This window comes from Strongylocentrotus purpuratus, unplaced genomic scaffold, assembly GCF_000002235.5.
Source record: "Strongylocentrotus purpuratus isolate Spur 01 unplaced genomic scaffold, Spur_5.0 spur5_scaffold_10, whole genome shotgun sequence".
Taxonomy (NCBI): Eukaryota; Metazoa; Echinodermata; class Echinoidea; order Camarodonta; family Strongylocentrotidae; genus Strongylocentrotus; species Strongylocentrotus purpuratus.
The window spans coordinates 12452031-12470055 of NW_022145595.1; the positions used below are offsets into that span (position 1 = coordinate 12452031).

At 38.8% G+C, this 18025-nt stretch overlaps 1 protein-coding gene across 1 annotated transcript; it reads right to left on the minus strand.

Annotated features, from left to right (window-relative positions):
• Positions 1 to 2400: 2400 nt before the first annotated feature.
• Positions 2401 to 13785, minus strand: LOC105439192. The gene is made up of 5 exons (XM_030979530.1): positions 13706 to 13785; positions 9279 to 9388; positions 8396 to 8689; positions 4900 to 7876; positions 2401 to 4434 (listed from the first exon to the last, which is right to left on the minus strand). The coding sequence occupies exons 2-5, from the start codon at positions 9295 to 9297 to the stop codon at positions 4347 to 4349; spliced, it is 3378 nt and encodes a 1125-aa protein (XP_030835390.1). The 5' UTR covers positions 9298 to 9388; positions 13706 to 13785; the 3' UTR covers positions 2401 to 4346.
• Positions 13786 to 18025: the final 4240 nt, after the last annotated feature.

An 18025-nucleotide genomic window follows, 5' to 3' on the forward strand; every position in this document is an offset into this window, starting at 1 on the left:
CCTGTGCATAGCCTATGGGAATGAGAGAATTCAGTAGTCAAAGGGTTAAGGTAGTATTCCAAGATTATTATTGTTGTTTATTTTTTGGTTCTCACTCGTGGGAAAAGAGTGTAACTAACCTTTTGTTAACTTATAAAGGCCTATATCATGTAAGGGTCTTACATTGCAGATTTATGATAGAGAGTAATTTCGGGGATTTCCAAATGCAATTGTAAAAGGTTAAAACCAAAAATTAAATGTGTCAAATGAACGCTGATGATTTTTAGGTAGATCTACAATCACAGTGGGTTTTTTAAATGTCCATGATTAAATACTTGCATTAAAAAATGAAAACAACATCGGTTACTCTTTAAATTGTTCTTCAATACAAAGCCGTGAACGTAGACATGCTGTGCTTTATCATATGTAGCATTCCGTGAATCTGTCAAATATAAACTAACTTCGATAAACCACATCATCATTTACAATGTTGCGTATATACATGTAATTGTAAAACAAAATGCATGATTCTGGAAAGCATTCAGGAAAGCCGTGTACTTGTAATTAATGTTGTTTTCAGACATGACATATTGAATTAGTCACAAGCTAAATAATTGATATAAAGTCAGTAATTCAATTATAAAGACCCACTTAAATAAAAATCACCTCTTTCACCACTTGCAATGACAGTGACAAATAAAATATATACATATTTCAGTTATTGAGAAAAAAAAACTTGATTAATATAGACACAATGTAAGAAATAAATGATCATTTTAGTATATTATTCAAATGCTTGTAAACTATTCATAGACATGCTATTTCCATATTTTTCAATAATTACGATAAAATTATATGCTGTTGAGGAAATGACTACATCTGCGCCAAACATTCTCAACTATGAAAGAATATGGCCCCCTCCAAAATAATGTGAATGTTCAGATTATGATTTAAAACACAGTCGTTTACAGTAGTCACTAGGTTATTTATTTCCTAATGATCAATTTGAAAGCAAGGCACAATAAATAAATTACCAAGAGATTGGGGGGGGGGGGCGTCTTTTGAAAAGATCTAGGGGTTATTCACGGGTTGTCTATGATATAGATATTTATAATCGCTTGCGCAAATTCGTAGCATTTACGGCCTCCCAGTATATATCGGTACCATATATAGTGCGGTATGGTATGTAATCCCGTAGGATTTTTGTGCCAAAGTTGACTTGTTTGCTGTTTTGGCTTCAAAAGGGTCCCAATTGGCCAAAAATGATGGGGTTCAAATTTCCAGACCCCTCCTTCATTTCCTGGGGGTCCTAGACCGGGAGCCAGTGGGGGTGAACCTAGCTGGGAAGGAAACCAATTTTAATGTGCACAGGTGTAAAGATCGCATAGCTCCACATAAAAAATGACCGTCTGGCATGTTCTAAGTGGTGGGTGTGGCCATGGGGCGCCCCCACCAAAAAAGTGTCCCTTTTGACGACAAAATAGTATTATGTAAATTATATTTTAAGGAAACCTTGAACCACCATGAGTTTGGTGTCATATGAAAGAGAGTTAAATTATCTACATTTTGATACCGATTTCGAAGAATTTGGGATTAATAAACATCGCAAATTTAAGTAAAAAACATGATTTTTGTGATTTTTTTCGAAAAATTTAATTTTTATCAAAAAACATCATTTTCCATATATCAAAATTGGAGAATTGCAATTTTTCATAACTTTCCAGGAATTCGCTTATGTACAACGACAATATCCTGTGCGAGGGAGAGGTTTATATATCGTTTCAATAAAAAGTTATAGCAATCCAAAGTTATTGATTTGATTTCCACAAAAACAACATTTTTGCCCACATGAGTAATAACTGTATGCATGCATATACGTGCATTAGTGTATTAAGGACCTATTTGGTGTGTTTACATCAAGTTTTAAAGATAACTTTGAACTAAAACCTCTAATTACCATGTATTTGGTGTCAAAAGATGGATAATTAAAATACCTTCATTCTGATATCAATTGCAATGAGTGATGTAGTGTGTGAAATAGAAATTTTGAGCCAAAAAGGTGCTTTATTGTAGATATTCCTCTGATTTTTTGCGAATTTGTGAATGGCCCAGCCGAAGATACACTACGTGCATGTTTTGTTATATTAACATGATTTATTCACGTAATAGCGACTGAATCAATATTTTCATATTGGCATTACAGTTGAACTAGGTTAATGATATATGTTTGTTTTGCAAACGAGTATTCGTTTGTGCCACGTTTCTAAATGTACTATGGAATTTTATTTAAACTGTTCTGTATAAACGTTATGCTTTTTTAATGTAAATATGTTCATGTTTATTCAGAGCCCCATGGAAGACCACTACTTATTGGTGAATGGGCTACCCTGACAAAAGATTAGAAATAAATAAATATATAAATAAATAAATCATGTGCCATTTAAATAATGATGATGTCCACCGGTGTCCGCCTATAGAGGGCGCTCATTGTGTTTGCTCTACAATGTCTCACAAATTCAACGTTCTTGCTCAGTGTTTGAAATTGAGATTATTTTCCGTCTTTGTCGTCATAATTATTTCTTTAAAATGATGTCGTAGCTGGGAGCAGGAAAGGCTTGAGGGATGATATGAATGTTGACAAAGATTCAGAGCTCCTGATATATAGATTGTGGAAGGCTATTCCACAGCTTAGGTCCAGCGAAGAAGTAGGCTCTGGAGCTCTGGGGTGTATGGGTCTTCACTATCAGTTCGTCGACCTGACAGCTGCCTACGACACTGCTGTGAATCACTGTATACGTCTCGACAAGCTCTATACCATGTCAAAGGACTCCCATCTGACTAAGCTTATCCAAATGCTCCTGAAAAATAGACGCTTTTATGTTGAGCTCAACGGGAAGCGCAGCAGATGGAGGAGACAAAGGAATGGTCTACCTCAGGGCTGGTTCTTGCTCCTGTACTCTTTAATGTCTACACCAACGACCAAGCCAGTGTACCCAGGGACAAGAAGCTTTATCTGCTAATGACCTTGGCATAGCAGCCCAGAGTTCCCACATAGACAAGATAGAAGCCACTCCTTCATCAGCCCTAGGCAACCTGGCAGTCTACTACAACAACAACCATCTGAAGGCTCACACTGTCAAGACCCAGGTTAGCTTGTTCCATCTCCACAACCACAATGCTGGGAGGCAGCTGTCCCTGAAATAGAACGGTGTCTCATTGAAACACTGCGATAACCCTGTATACCTTGGAATCACTGTTAACCGAACCCTTTCATACAAACAGCATGTTCAAAAGGTGAAGGGTAAAGTCGGGACAAGGAACAACCTCCTACGCAAACTGGCAAACTGGTCTTGGGGTGCAAATTCCTTCACGCTGAGGTCAACTGCTCTTGCGTTGTGCTACTCTACAGCAGAATATGCCTGCCCTGTATGAGAAAGATCATCCAATGCAAAGAAAGTTGATGCCTCAAGCCCACGAATGTGTAAAACAGCTTGCACATCCTGGCCGCCATTGCTCCGTCTGATGTCCGCAGAACAGTTGCAAGTAGGACTGAACGCAGCAGACAAGTTGAGGACACCCGCCATCCCCTTTACTCCCATCAACCTGCCCCTATACCCGCCTGAAGTCAAGGGAGAGCTTCCTTCATACAGTCCAGCCACTGTCCCTTCATACAGTCCAGCCACTGTCACCACATCCTCATTCAACCAGAGTGATATTGTGGGAAGAGAAACACTGTGAAAACCATCACCATGAAAAGCTACCAATCCCGACCAAGGAACAGCTGCCACCTATAGCCACATAATGTGACTGGAAGACGTGGAAGTCCCTTAATAGGATTCGCACAGGGGTAAGGCGATGCAAATACAACATGCATACATAGGGGATACACTGATGACACAGACACAGACACCAACATCGAGTGTGGAACATCCGTGCAATCTATATCACACGTATTAAGATGCCCACTCCTAGATGACCAATGCTGTGGCCTGGAAGATCTAGTGGCAGCAAATGAGAAGGCTTCTCCAGTGTGCAAAAGCCTGGCAGAACATTTGAGATCAGATGATGGACTCGAAAGAAGAAGAATCAAGTGTTTTGAACATTAAAACTTCAAGTTTGAAGAAGATCCTCTGAATTGACAGACAGCCAGTAAAGATCTGATAAAACTGCATTGATGTGCACTCTCTTCTTTTTTAAACACACGAGCCTTGCAGTCATAAATACATTGACTCTGCCGTGAAAGTGCCGTGATTGTGAAAACAAAAATTTGAAGCAAGTCATAGATTATTAAAAGGGGAAAAGGTGAAACATCCGCAATGAAATTTTACAAATTATCATTGACCATATCAAATGCTCTCAAAGATCACTCAAACCCAGATACGGAGAAATGTCTCCTCAGCCTTCCGTACGTGGCGACGAACTTCTTCTTCTTCTGGAATGCATGCCTTGGAAAACCTAGCGGTTGATGAGAAAGGGAGGTCGAGAAGAAAAAAAAAGAAACAAATGTTAAAGAAACGGGATTGAAGCTGGGAGTATAAACACTTAAAGTATGACAAATTTAAGAAAAAAGCCATCTGGTCTGACTACATGATAGTCTACTATTTTGAAAGTTGTCTTGAAGATTTACACAGGATAAAGGTCACTAGATGATGAACAAAGCAAATTAAAGTGTTGCTCGTATAAACACAAAAGGAAAAGGTTAAATCAGAACTTTGTACTTATAAACTTATGAGATCTTTCAAAAATTTGAAAGGGCCGAGATCGGTATACCACATTTATTTTAGAAGTTAAATGGCATCATTTGTTTCAATATTGGTTGCACGAATCTTAAGTAATGCATCAAGGTGTTACATTTTTGGTGCCAGTGGCTATAATAACGTATTCAAAATTAAGAAACTTTTGCATGTCTGTAACAATTACCTTAGCGTTTGCAGTCCTGCTTTGGTTGCTTCTGAACTCTTTTCCAACAGGTTGACAAAGCTGTCTGGTCCATAGGTGGTGTAGAGGATGCTCAGAAACCTCAAAGAAGGAGTCGCTAGGATAGCTGTCGAGAAGAGATCAGCAACTTCACACGAGACCCTTGCTGTGCCCTTGTTATGTGGCTTGGTCTTGTCTGGGGGTGTGCTTGATATCCTCAAATCTGCTAGATTGGGCATGACTGGAATGATTCCTGTAGCACACGCGATGACCTTCTCTGGGACTGGTGAATGGATGAGGTGAAGTTCCTTCAAACGAGCAAGGGTATCAACCTTCGTCTGGAGATGATTGAGGGCTTTCTCTGTGACGTGATGCAGAGATATCATAAGTCTAGTCAGTTGTGGACAATGCTGTACTCCGTCTAGTATGCTGATTATGGAGGTGTCATCAGAGCAGGGGCTGCACCCAATGTCCAGGGTAGAAAGTGAAGGGAAGTGCTTGAGAATGTATCCAAGTTGTTCAATGTTCTCTGAATCCATACCAGTCTCCTGTAGAGCAAGGAACTCAAGGTTCTCCATCATTGGACACTCTTCCAAGGCGTCTAGGAAGTCAGGTCCTACTTCATTTCCTGACAACTTCAGGTAAGTCAGGTTAGATTGACAGGAAAGACCAGGTATGAGCTTGGCAAAGCACTTATCGCTTATGCCATTCATGCAGAGAGTCAATCTTTTCAGGCACGTAAAAGATGGATTTTTGAACATCTTGAACAACCTTTCCCAGTCTGCAGGATTGGCTTTGACCCCATTCAGAATGAGCTCTTCGACAAGACAGCGCTCCAAACCGTCAATGACAGGTCCTAACTTCCATTCGCTCATCTGCATCTGATTGACCTGTTCCCAAAGGGGCAACACCGCAAGGAAAGTATCATCAGGACGTTGTAGGAGGTACTTTGGCATTACTCTTCCTTTGGTTACTCCTTCTCTTAACTTCGCTCTTCTCTTTTCTTCCGTCAGGGGTTCCTCACTCTGTTTCTTTCTCCTTCGCCACTTCCTCTTCATTGAATCCGACACCTCGTTCTCCAAGCCAGGGAACGTGTCGAGGAATTCTCGAAACTGTGAACTAGAGTTCAGGTGCAGACGAATGAGCTCGAGCGACTTGATGGAGATTCCCCTGCCGTGCTGGAGAAAATACCCGAGTGACTTTGTGACGTAGCCAGAGATTCCGACAAGTCGGAGACGACTGCAGCCAGACATGAATGGAGCTAGTACATCATTTAGTTCACCTTTGCTCTGGCTTTCAAAGTTAAGCTGTAGACAAAACTCGATGAGTTTCTGGACACGGTTACACTCTGAGTAGCGCAACTTTCCATTAATGAAGAGTTTGATGTTTTCCTCTTCGGATTTCATGAGACTTACAACTTGGTTGATGATGGTACGAGCTGCCTCCTCATTCGTACCGCTTGCAAACATCAGGACATTTCCAAGATCCGTGGCACGTTGAAGGGTTCTGATATCCTCAACACACTTCTGGAAGAAACATCGCTTCTCCTTATTCCCGGTAGAAAGATGAGCAAGGTAACTGCCAGCAAGTTTCTCTTGAATTATCTTGAGGACGAAGGTAATGTTGTGCGAGTCAACCACTCCGTCTTCATTGTTTATCTCTAGATCTTGGTAGAGTGTTGGCCTATACTCTGCTTCTTCGTCTCGGACCAGGATACCAACCTTACAACCCATGGCAACGACTTCTCTTGCACCTGACTTACAGTCTTTGAAGTCTTTCAGGCTGAAGATCAGTTCATCTTCAACGGATCTGACGAAGCCCTGTAATGCTACCTTTCCAAGCTGAAGAATCAGGTCGTCTTCATCAATTTGACATGCTTGAAAGACTTCATCTCCAGTTTCCTCTGTCGCATCTAATTCAGTAGTATCCAATCTCCGAAGTCCGGACATCTGTTCTTTGGATTTCGGATGATACTTCAGGAGACACTTAACGAGCTTGTCGAAGAGTGAGCTAATCGTGTTCATATCTTTGAAGTCCTTTCCATCGGTCAGTTTTGTCAACTGGCAGAAGGCGCAACACATCAGAGGTAGGAAAGCCAATTCTGTTTTCAGATGGTTCTCTTCGAGGTAGGCAAGTAGTTTCTCTCCAAGTTCTGGCCGACTGTTGAAAATCTTCTTGACATATGCATCGATGTCTTGTGATGAAAACCCTGTGATCTGTAAGTGTCTGTATTCGTTGGTGAAGTGGCCTTCCAGTTTAATGAAGTCTCCCACTCTGCCAGGGCGAGTCGTGATCAAGATCTGAACAAAGGGTAGGTATTCTTTCCTCAACATCTTCACGATGTTCCCACAGTTCTTCTGATCCAACCCTTTGCCTTTGAACTCGTCATAGCCATCTAGCAGAACCACAACACGTTTCTGGTTCTTTTCAGCGAACTCTTCAATGAACTGCGGCGTGAAGTCTTTCTTAGGCAGTAGCTGGTCGACTACAGCAGCTCCAAAATTGCTTGTGTGGTCTAGTTTTCTCAGCTGCAAGAGGAAAACAGCTACAGCATCTTTCACGGGGCTTGTCCTACCCTCTGCCCAGTCACTTGACAGCTTCAACAAGAAAGTTGTCTTTCCGCTGCCTGTTCTACCTCTGGCTACAACTCGAGTAGATGATGTTGCTAGTGTCTCCTCGCACCCATCGATTTCATTGTCGTTTCCATCCGATGCTTTTACATCCTTGAACAAGTCATCTAAATTGAGTCGGTAATGAATTGGAAGATCTGGACTATCGATGTCCAAAAGAAGTTCCAGATTGGTGTAGACCCTGCTTAGATCAACTGTCACGATGTTTCCATTCTCTCCAGCCCAAGGGACCATGGGAACTCTGTTTCGTGTCTTGTAGTGATGTTTGAAGTGTTCTACCATTCGCGTCTCTTTGGCATCAAGGGCCGTTGGTGAGGCGGCGTCCGACTCGATTTCACTGGGAAAGAGAGCTACGTAAAAAAAAGTAAATGGTAGGGAAAACACAAAGTTGATGAAAGCAGAATCTTTCATGTTTTACTCCATCACCAACTCTCTCTTATTCAAAATAACATTAATAAACAGAACAAGTTATGGCGAATTTTTTTGATAACCCAAAACTCTGTATTTTTACTCTATAATCTAATTTCCCCCCAAAAAATATAATTCGTAATATTCAATGTCATATGCCATGCGTTGGTAACGATGTGTACATCTTTACACCTATCTCAAAACAAAAAAACTTTGAATTTCATAAACCTTCGATCTCCACAAAGTTCGCAGGGTGACGTCAGGGCTTTTGTTTTCTTTTTCTTTTTTTTACAAATGCGTTAATGCATTTTGCATTAACATAATTATAAGAGTCATCTTTACCAAAAAAAAAAGGCGGTGCTATTATAATTATAACCATCTAAATGTCAATAAGAACCGCGAAAGTATATTCATATTAAAGAGGCATACATTTTTCATAAATTATTTGAGCTATATCCCACCTTCAAATCGAGGGCCATATTTATCAGCCAGGTCCAAGCGCTGAACGCTCTGTAATCCCTGGACAAGTGTCTTCACCAGATCCTTGTTTCGAGTCATCTGACGCCATTGAAGCAGCATCTGGTACCCTCTTTCTCTTTGTTTCGGATAGTCCGACTCGAAGTTTTGAAGATTTGCTTCCGGTATGGCGAGTCTGCGCCCGATGTCCTTCCAGCTATGGCCTAGCTCCGAGGACAAGTCTAGGAGAAGGTTGACTAGCGCTTGCCGTTCCTCGTCCGTCCCCATAATGAGTTCGCCTGTTTTCCCAAAACAAACAAATCACATGTTTAAAAGTTTAGTACAGGTATAAAGGTGAGTTCTGGTAATGCGATTGCATTGTGAAAGAAAAGGTGTGGAATGGATCAGAAACAATTGATCATGTAGCATGCAAGTATTGGTGTGCACTGCAAGGTTCTGGAGTCATCAAAATCATAATAAATTTGGCCGAGTCTTGGTAAAGTAACAAGCACTGTACACAGAAAGCTATATATGGGACAACACACATGGTGTCGGGGCTAGCACTAATTTGATGTCCTTGTCTTTCTATGCTCATTACTCAGCCAGTATACATTTTTTTTTCCAAAATTGTTTGGCACATGTCATTTATTTGTAATCTTGAACATTCAGTGTAAGTTTCGTTTGATTCTGTGAGAATTATTATTATTATTTTTTTTTTTTTTACCAGAACTGGAGTTTATCTTTAACTATGCTAATGAGATTGTACAATCATTCTCAATAGTTGATCATGCGATAAATTTTGTTTAACAAGTAAAATGTACTCAAAATTGTTAAAACCTGAATGAAAAAAAAAACACCCGAAAAACAAAGCGAAAATGATTAGCTCACCTGTGCCACCCTCTGCCATAGAGAAGAGCTTGCATGTCACGAGGTCAGAGACGTCAATATTACGCTGCTGTTGAAGTTATGAGATCAACCAATCATCGTCTCGATCTCATCTGAGAATGAAAAGAAGAGGCAAATGTTAGGATGTTATATAGCCTCAATTATGAATCAGAATAGAAAAAGGAAGAGAGAGAGAGAGAGAGAGATGAGGAATGGGGAGGGTGTTGTGTGTAACTGAACGGAGAGGGTATGGGTGTGTAATGAGATAGGTTGCGCTTATTCTAAATAATTATGGCGTCTTAACATTATCTCAGTACTTCCCTATTTTTTGTTTGTTTTTCTTTCCATGATTGCATGCAGATTTTACAGCGAAATGTTTATCAATATGCTCAACACGTATCTTGTAAACATCTCAAGTTTATTTTCGGTAGTTCATCTGATTTTAAACTTTCTTTCGAAACAGTTTTCAAGAAAATTCTCAAACATGACGACATTCTGAGAAACATAAAACATTAGCCCAGGGTTTTCTTCAAAAATGATGACTAATACAAAGCAATACAAAACAAATCAGAGTTCACGTCTAGCTGTGAATCAGGGTTACACAGTTATTCCGTTTTTTTAAGCCTGTCAAATTTTATGGTCAATCCAGGGACCTATTGACTGATGTAAAGAGGGTTCAGATCTTAAGGGTATACGATGATGACAGTGCCAATCCGAAAAAAATATCACTTTGTGCGCAGTTGCCACTCATTTACACCTTTCAGAAAAATATTATTATCTTTATCCCAATTTAACAGTAATATTCCCGTATCAAATATCCATTGATCAAACGGAATTTGAAGTGTTTTGAATTTGAAATATTGTTATTATTGTTGAATCTTGTTCGAATAATACTTTCTTGTTGATAATGAATGGACCTTTGCTTCTTTAAAGTACAAACTGATTTATGGACGAATTATTTCTTTGAAAATTTGAATAAGGACGGTTGTTTTATCTTGGCGCTTTATCGGTTGCTTGTGATTCATAGATTAAATATTTATGTAAATAAAGTGATATACGTTAATGTCTGCAGGGGGTGGAATAGGCCATTTTCGTAATGCAATCAAATTTAATGCACAAATCTGTGTTAAGTGCCTCGTTACAAAATTATTTCATTCACCGAATTCGGTTAATTGTATATTAATAGTCAGAATGTGAATTGCTTACCTTACGTCCTGTTAGGTAGGACAAGCCATCAAATATGTTTGTCCTACTTTCTGACTTTTGGAATGCAACTATTCATAACAGGTAAACGAAATTACTATTCCCGTCGCACACGAGGCGTCCGTTTACTTGCGTTATTAGGGACTTTAAGATTCTGCACGACGAGAACGTGGACTGCTCTTTTAAGGCAATGTGACGTCACTGCCAGTGCCTTAAAAGGACGTCACATTGCCTTAAAGGGCAGTCCACGTTCTCGTCGTGCAGAATCTAAAAGTTCCTACTGCTAAATAAGCCTGTAAATGAATACAAATACTACCATCAATAAAATAAATATACTCCAAGAGCAATTTTGAATTCTTGTCTTATCGTAGCTTGTCTAACATTATAGGGGATACTATTTCATAGCTCAGGGGCAACATGCTAAAAACTCGGTGTACCATAGGACTTTGTTTTGACCACAGGTACAACATATAGTGCGTATCAAAAAACCTTACTTTGGTAGCTTCAAATTAAAAAGTTTGAACCTATGTGAAATTGAATCAAATATAATTGTAAAGGGTAACTAATACTCGTGGTCGAGTGGATATGTCACCGGACTGTGGATCACAAGGTCCGCAGTTCAAGTCCCACCGCGGCACTAATGTCCTTTGGCAAGACATTGATCTACATTTGCCACTCTCCACCCAGGTGTTAAAATGGGTACCCGGTAGGATGCGAAAGTTAATGTGGTTGGATTAGCAAATGGTGCTTGTAAAATGGCGACCGGCTGGAATACTCCCCAGGGAGTGGAACATGTGCATAAATTGTGTTGCGGGTAAGCCTGAATCCGATGACCGGAGTAATAATATGTTCCGCGCCTAGAAACAAAGTATTAGGCGCATTATAAATGTGAGCTATTATTATATTCACAACGGTGCTGCTACGGATGTCTGAGCAGCGGGATTAAACAAAAAGTATTGTCAATATCCTCTTATACCAAGTTTGGGCTGGAGCAATGAATTTGGGTCAAAAGCCGTTATGTTAGTGTCGTCGCATTCCCAACAATTTTTTTTTTTACTATTAGGCAGTTGAAAAGAAAAGGTGTCAATATAAAAAATGCTTATTACAAGCAACAATTTTTTTTCTTTCTTTCTCTTCGTTATGATGATAACAAACTTGACTTCATTCGCATCCCTTGTTTAAGGGAACCTTTCTCTTTGAGTGATACAAAATGGATAAAGTTAATTTGAGAAGTTATCTTTATACAGTGCGTCCAAGGAAAAACGAAACCGAGAATTATCGATGTTTTATCATAACTTTAGCACAACTTTAATTAATAAATGACACATATTTGTAAAGCTGAGATCCTTCTCTTTCATTTGATGCAACTCATATGATGCATATTCCACGCATAAGTGATTGAAAATAAATTGAAAAAAGGGTACCTAATAGTCATTCCTTGCCGGACGGTATTCGAATTTCAAATGCTTGCATCTCCATAATTTTATTAAACGAATTCGTTTTCACTGGCTGGCCGCTGTACCCACTCTAACAACAAAGACGAAAGACTTCATGCATGGCTAATCGTCAACGAAACGGATTTGTTTTTTGTCTCTTCGGCATGCAGGCAGCCAGGGAAAAACGAATTCGTTTGATAAAATTATGGAAATGCAAGCATTACTTTATACAAACAGAACTTTGTTATTCCTGGCTCATTCTTCCTGATTGAGGTGACATATGAAAGGGCAGAAAATGAACCTTTTGGAAATGTGATTTTCTCTTTGAAATTCAGATACCGTCCGCCAAATGACTTTTTAGTACCCTTTCTTCAAATAGTTTTTAATCATAAATTGAATGTAGCTTGATATTTCATGGTAATTTTTAGGGAAAAGCAATCCAAACAGATGTCTGAATTTTAGCGAAAATCGTTCGCTATTCCTGCTCTTTCATACTACTATTTTAAGCAGAAGTAGTTAATTTCTTCGGCACTCATGATAAATTCGTTTTAACAGTTGATTCCCCTCGATTGATTCTTTTGTTCGGTTTATTTGGAGGGATAGATGGAAGTGAACGCTCTCTTGCTTAACGATGTTGTATTATTATTCTTATTTGTTCATTTTCTCTACAATGCCCTTCGAATAGAGAACAGGTTAAGGCTTCCTGAACATTATTGTTAAGATATTTTTGGTTGCACCCTGTAGATTATGATGGTGTGTTTGAATATGTGTTTTCAAAAACAAGATCAAACACATGATAATAAGCTATTGGGTGCAAGCGAATAAGTATATGTATTCTATACTATTTCCACACTCATTATTATCTGAGCGGTCCACAACTTACAAGCTCTGCTTTTCAGTGGACCTCTTCATTTCCTCAAAATATAAATACAGTTAAAATTCATAATTAAATTTTTGTCTTCCTCAAATGTATAACTGTTAAGACTTATTTATTACAAATCTAACTATGTTTTGTATCATGGGTGTCGATCCGTAACTGATACCTATTCATCAGGGGGGGATGATCTATTCATTCATCCCCCCTGATGAATAGGTATTACGTACATGTTTTGTATACATTTTACATTGTGTGCGTTATCATGTACTCGCGAAAGGGCAGCCGAATGTGTAAGCGGTATAAGGTGTTGAAAGGGCATGCTTGAGAGTTGACACAATGGTGGATTGGAAAAACAAAACAAAAGAAGTTGGTGAATGCTATCCTAAACAGAATTATAATGATAATAATATGTGCTTATATAGCGCCTAACACTTATTGGTGAAGTCTCTAAGCGCTCTACAATAATGCAGCATAATTACCCTACAAGGCCTGCATTGCTTTAGCAGAGCAGCTGTCACGCGCGCACTGCGTTTCAAGGAATAAATTCCTGCAGGTCCCCATTTACTTCACCTGGGTGGAGTGCAGCACAATGTGGATGAATTTCTTGCTGAAGGAAATCAACGTCCTGGAGTGGAATTCGAACTCATGACCTTATGATTGAAAGACGAGAGTCAGAACCACTATGGCGCTTCCAGATCGCGTGCACCTACATGTCCAATAATAAATACATATACATCTACATCTACACATATGCATTCCAGCCAGATTCCTACACAATGTACAAAATGAAAATGTCCATTTCAATACTAGCTCATTCTTTATGCTTGAGCTCTGCAAATCATATGCATTTCTCATACTTCTATCACACACAAATAAAACTACTGAATGTTCAATGTCAATTAAATAAAACTCACTTCCTAGGCAATAACCTGGCGCCACAAGTATATAATTCGTCTCACGAAAACTCCTCTGATGACTTCCTGTTGGTAGAGGGTAGTTCCTCAATCTTACCTTTCAATTTGACGTCATAGAAATGAATATGTATAAGCACGCGGAAGCAACACAGGTAGTCTTGGTTCAAGTAAAAATATTAACAGGTCAGTACAGATGGAGGAGTGCAGGGGCGCTCCGGTCTAATTAGAAGCTGGGTTCAAGCATGCGAGAGGGGGGGGGGGGGGGTGGAGGGGGAAGGGGTAACACGCACACGTGCCTAATTTCTGTCGGAAAGAGAAAGTAAGAAGAAGAAAGAGGAAAAGCCGGAAGAGAGAGGAAGAACTAAAGAGAAAGGGAATAGAAAAGGAAAGACAAAAATGGAAGAAAGAAAAGGGGGGGGGGATTACGACCCTCACCCCTACATACACATACACTCTCACGCCAAATTTCTGTCGGCAAATGCGCCATTTCTAAAGTACTAAGAAGAATTAAGAAAGAGGAAAAGCTGGAAGAGAGAGAAAGTGATTGAGAGCAACTTTTGCTTTAATTTCACCAAAAGCTCGCTCGCTACGCTCGCTCGTATTTAAAGTTGATATAATTATTTTTCTTGACCCTAAAAAGGCCGGGCTATTTGAGGTTTTAGTACGGCCGGGGGGGGGGGATTATGGCCCCCCTTAAGATCTCGGCCGCGAAGCGGCCGATCGCCGCAAAAATTTGCACGCATGTCAAGTGACGTGTATAGAATAATATGATAATTTCAATTTTTTGAAAAATTTACTCATTTGCATATTTTTTGGTAATTTATGCAAATAAAGTAAAAAAAAATTACATTTTTACCCGTAAATCATAAATTATTCACATTTAAGCATTCTATTTCACCACCTATATTCATTAGACCATTCTGAATAATAATACGACAAAAAAAATTGGAAGAGCCAGCTTATTCCTTATGTTATCCCTTGTTTTGATAATTTCTTATGTATTTCATTGTTTTTTAACTTTAACTTCGCTTTCAGGTTTCCCCTTTTTTCCCGGGAAGTGCCCTTTTTTGTTAGTGTCCCCGCCCCACTTTGAATTATGCTCCGCCGCCCCTGGCCTGTTAAAACACCTGAGCTTCCGAGGGCTCCGCCCCTGGACCCCAAGCCAATTTACGCTCCGCTCCCTTCCCTAGCTGCACTCGACCGTTCTGCGGGGCCTGCTTATGAAAAGGGAAAAGGGGATCTTTTTTTTTAATGGCACGTTTCATAAGGAAAATGAACCCTTAATAGAAAGGAAAAGGGGCACATGTGTTAATAAAAGGTACGTTTATCTGGGTTAAAAGGGGTAACTCTAAAAAGTAGAGGGGGCACTTATCAAAAATGAAAAGGGACACTTCTCGTATCTGAAAAGGGGCACTAATTAGAGATTAAAAAGTGTACTTATGAGAATGGAAAATTGACATTATTGCAAAGAAAAAAGGAATTTGTTCAAGGGAAAGGACTTGGAGTTCTTGTCAAAAGTAAAGGGGCACTTATCAGAGGTGAAAAGATGAAAGGACACTTTTACAAAAGGAACAGGGGCACTTTTCCTTTGAAACCATGCCCCTCCCCCGGGAGTGTACCTTCCTCACGTCATTAAGTGATCCCCTAGACTAACAACAGATCTACACCACTGATCATGATAATAGCAACAACTCTACCTGATTTTGTCAACCAACTATAATTATTATAGTTAAAGACAATGTTTATGCTCAAGGTGGTTTATAAACAAAGGCAATTCACGCTAGCGATCCAATATGTTTTCTTGTGCCTTATAGTTACCTTCCATGTTATTAAATGCTGGGTGGACTGATGGATATAAGTAGCGTCTGAGATTCGAACCACTGAAAGGCCGGTGACTCAACAACAAAACCACAGCAGCTTCATTCCAGAAAATCTTGCTATCAACGATAATTTCCTTTCTTTTATGGTGGCCCCAATATTGGAGGGTTTTTTTGTATGTAAATTAAATATGTTGGGGAAAGTGTGATACTTCCCATCCAAATGGTATAAGTTTCTCCCACCTCAAGTTATGTCATTTACTTAACTGCCTACAAGTGATTTTTATTATATTAAATTATGTATAACATAATTTATACACATGTATTACAAATTTCTAAAAAGGTGAAACGCAAAATAAAACAATGACAAGGAAAAGCACATTGCATTTAAATGGAAAGAACATTACGTACCACTTACATACCGAATCTGAATTTCAGCCTGATGATGTAACCAGAGAGTATATATAGTTTAATTCGGAGACATATTCTCTTGTAATTTTGAGGTCGAAGGTGGAGTAGACACTTCTAAACAAGTCCATTTTATTGAAATGCTATGTGTTTTTCTTATTAATAAGAATTCGTTACCTGTTTGATTTTTCGTTCTTTTATGATGTCCCCAGTCTCATTCCGTGAGTGTCGGAATTATATATTTTTGTTATTTACAGTGCGACGGTCCCAGAAAAAAAAAAGTTGAACCCTTAATCCAATATTGACTGTGAACGGAATGTGAGCTTTATAGAAAAGATTCCTTGCTTTTCACAAAGTAAAAGTGATATGCTTTCAAATAATGCATTGATGACATTAATCCATACACGCGTCTTAATTTGAAAATGACATGTCGAAACCCACTTGTGGCATTTTTGTAAAACTGTTAAAATTAAACTAAACAAAAAGTGAGGATATTGTTCTTATGTTTCTTTTTTAAAATTTTGTTATAGTTTGTTTGTTATTTTTAATAATGAAGGCAAAATTAATGTACCAGACGGTTAGGCCTAAAAAATGAGGAGATGTTGTATTGGGATTGTATTGCCCTTTAGGTGCCAAAACATGGGTCGGTCGGTTGGATTTTTTTCCTTTTGTTTTTTTCCTTCTCCTTCTTTGGGCTGATATTTCTCAGTTTTGAATGCTTTAATATCTTCTTTCTCTAAGAAACGGTAAAAAAAAAAAAAAAAAAAAAAAAAGACGACCGTAGATTTCAAGATTTTTGGGTCGGTCGCAAAGGGCAATACAGCATCTTTTCTTTATGGGCCTTACGGACAGGCAGACAATGTCAGACTTACTCTGTGGTTCAATATAAAGACAAATACACGGAGAGAACTGACGGAGAAACAGACAAACATACAGAGATATACTGAGACAGAAAGGAAGAAAGAAGGAAATACAGACCGACAGAGTAAGTGAAAGGGAGAGGGTGAAAATTGGACTGTGGATATATCAACACTCAGGTACGAGAACAGGGATATACACAGAGAGAGAGAGAGAGAGAGAGAGAGAGAGAGAGAGAGAGAGAGAGAGAGAGAGAGAGAGAGAGAATGCGGTAGGGAAAGGAGAGGCAGGGAGAGTAGGAGAGAGAGGGGGTGGGAGAGCGAGATACAGAGAGAGAGGCAAATAGTCAAATACTAAACAAATACTAAACTCACTCATGTCAAAAGAATTCATAATGCTCAATGTCACCAGCTTATGCGATAATTAATCTTTCCAAGATGCACACAAACTCTCATCAAAACATCTCATGAAACAAAGGCATCCAAAATCAAAGTTCGGTCAAACTTGAAGGTGTATAGCCATACACTGTAATTAGGATGAAGTTATTCAAAAGGTAAAGACATATCGCAGACTTTTACAAACATTTATTGTCCAACTTCCTGCCGCATAAGAAATGAGAGAAAAATTGAAAAAAGTAATATCACAATATAACATCTAACAATTTGTTCAGTGTACAATAAATATCGTTCAACTTATGAAAATAACCTGCAGTTTTTTGTCAATGCATAATATTTGTATGATTTTAAGTAAATATAGTATTTCTGCTTTTTTAAAAATTATTTGTCTGTAAAATGTTAAAGGTAATACAAAGTTTTGGGAAATTTTGATAATTGGGTGGATAGTGGTTTCTTTACAATTTAATATATTTGGATGCCCCTGTGGTTGTATTATAAGCACTAGAAAATTTAGCCCCTAAAACACTACTGCTTTCGAGAAAAATTGAATATAAAAATTTACCGGTGCTCCCTGTAAATTTTGATAAATTTCAAATAGCGCCTACGGTCGTACAATGGTAGCTGCGACCATGAAAATTTCAGAATATGTAGTTGTGATATATAATTTCCAAACGGGAATAGCTAATCGGTTGAGTTTAGTCAAGAAACATTGTTGTATAGCTTAATTAATATCGTGACCTTGAGAGGGAGCTATATAACATAAAGAGTTTATTATTTACAATTTCATAACTTTAGACCCGATTTCAACCGCGACAACGATCAATGAATATTGTAGGATCGCA

Excerpts from the sequence above, each read along its gene's own strand:
- LOC105439192 (XM_030979530.1), bottom strand. Across the intron at positions 7,877-8,395 it reads ATATGGCCCTCGATTTGAAG|CTCTCTTTCCCAGTGAAATC; the intron begins GTGGGATATAGC and ends TTTTTTACGTAG. Across the intron at positions 4,435-4,899 it reads GCAGGACTGCAAACGCTAAG|GTTTTCCAAGGCATGCATTC; the intron begins GTAATTGTTACA and ends ATCAACCGCTAG.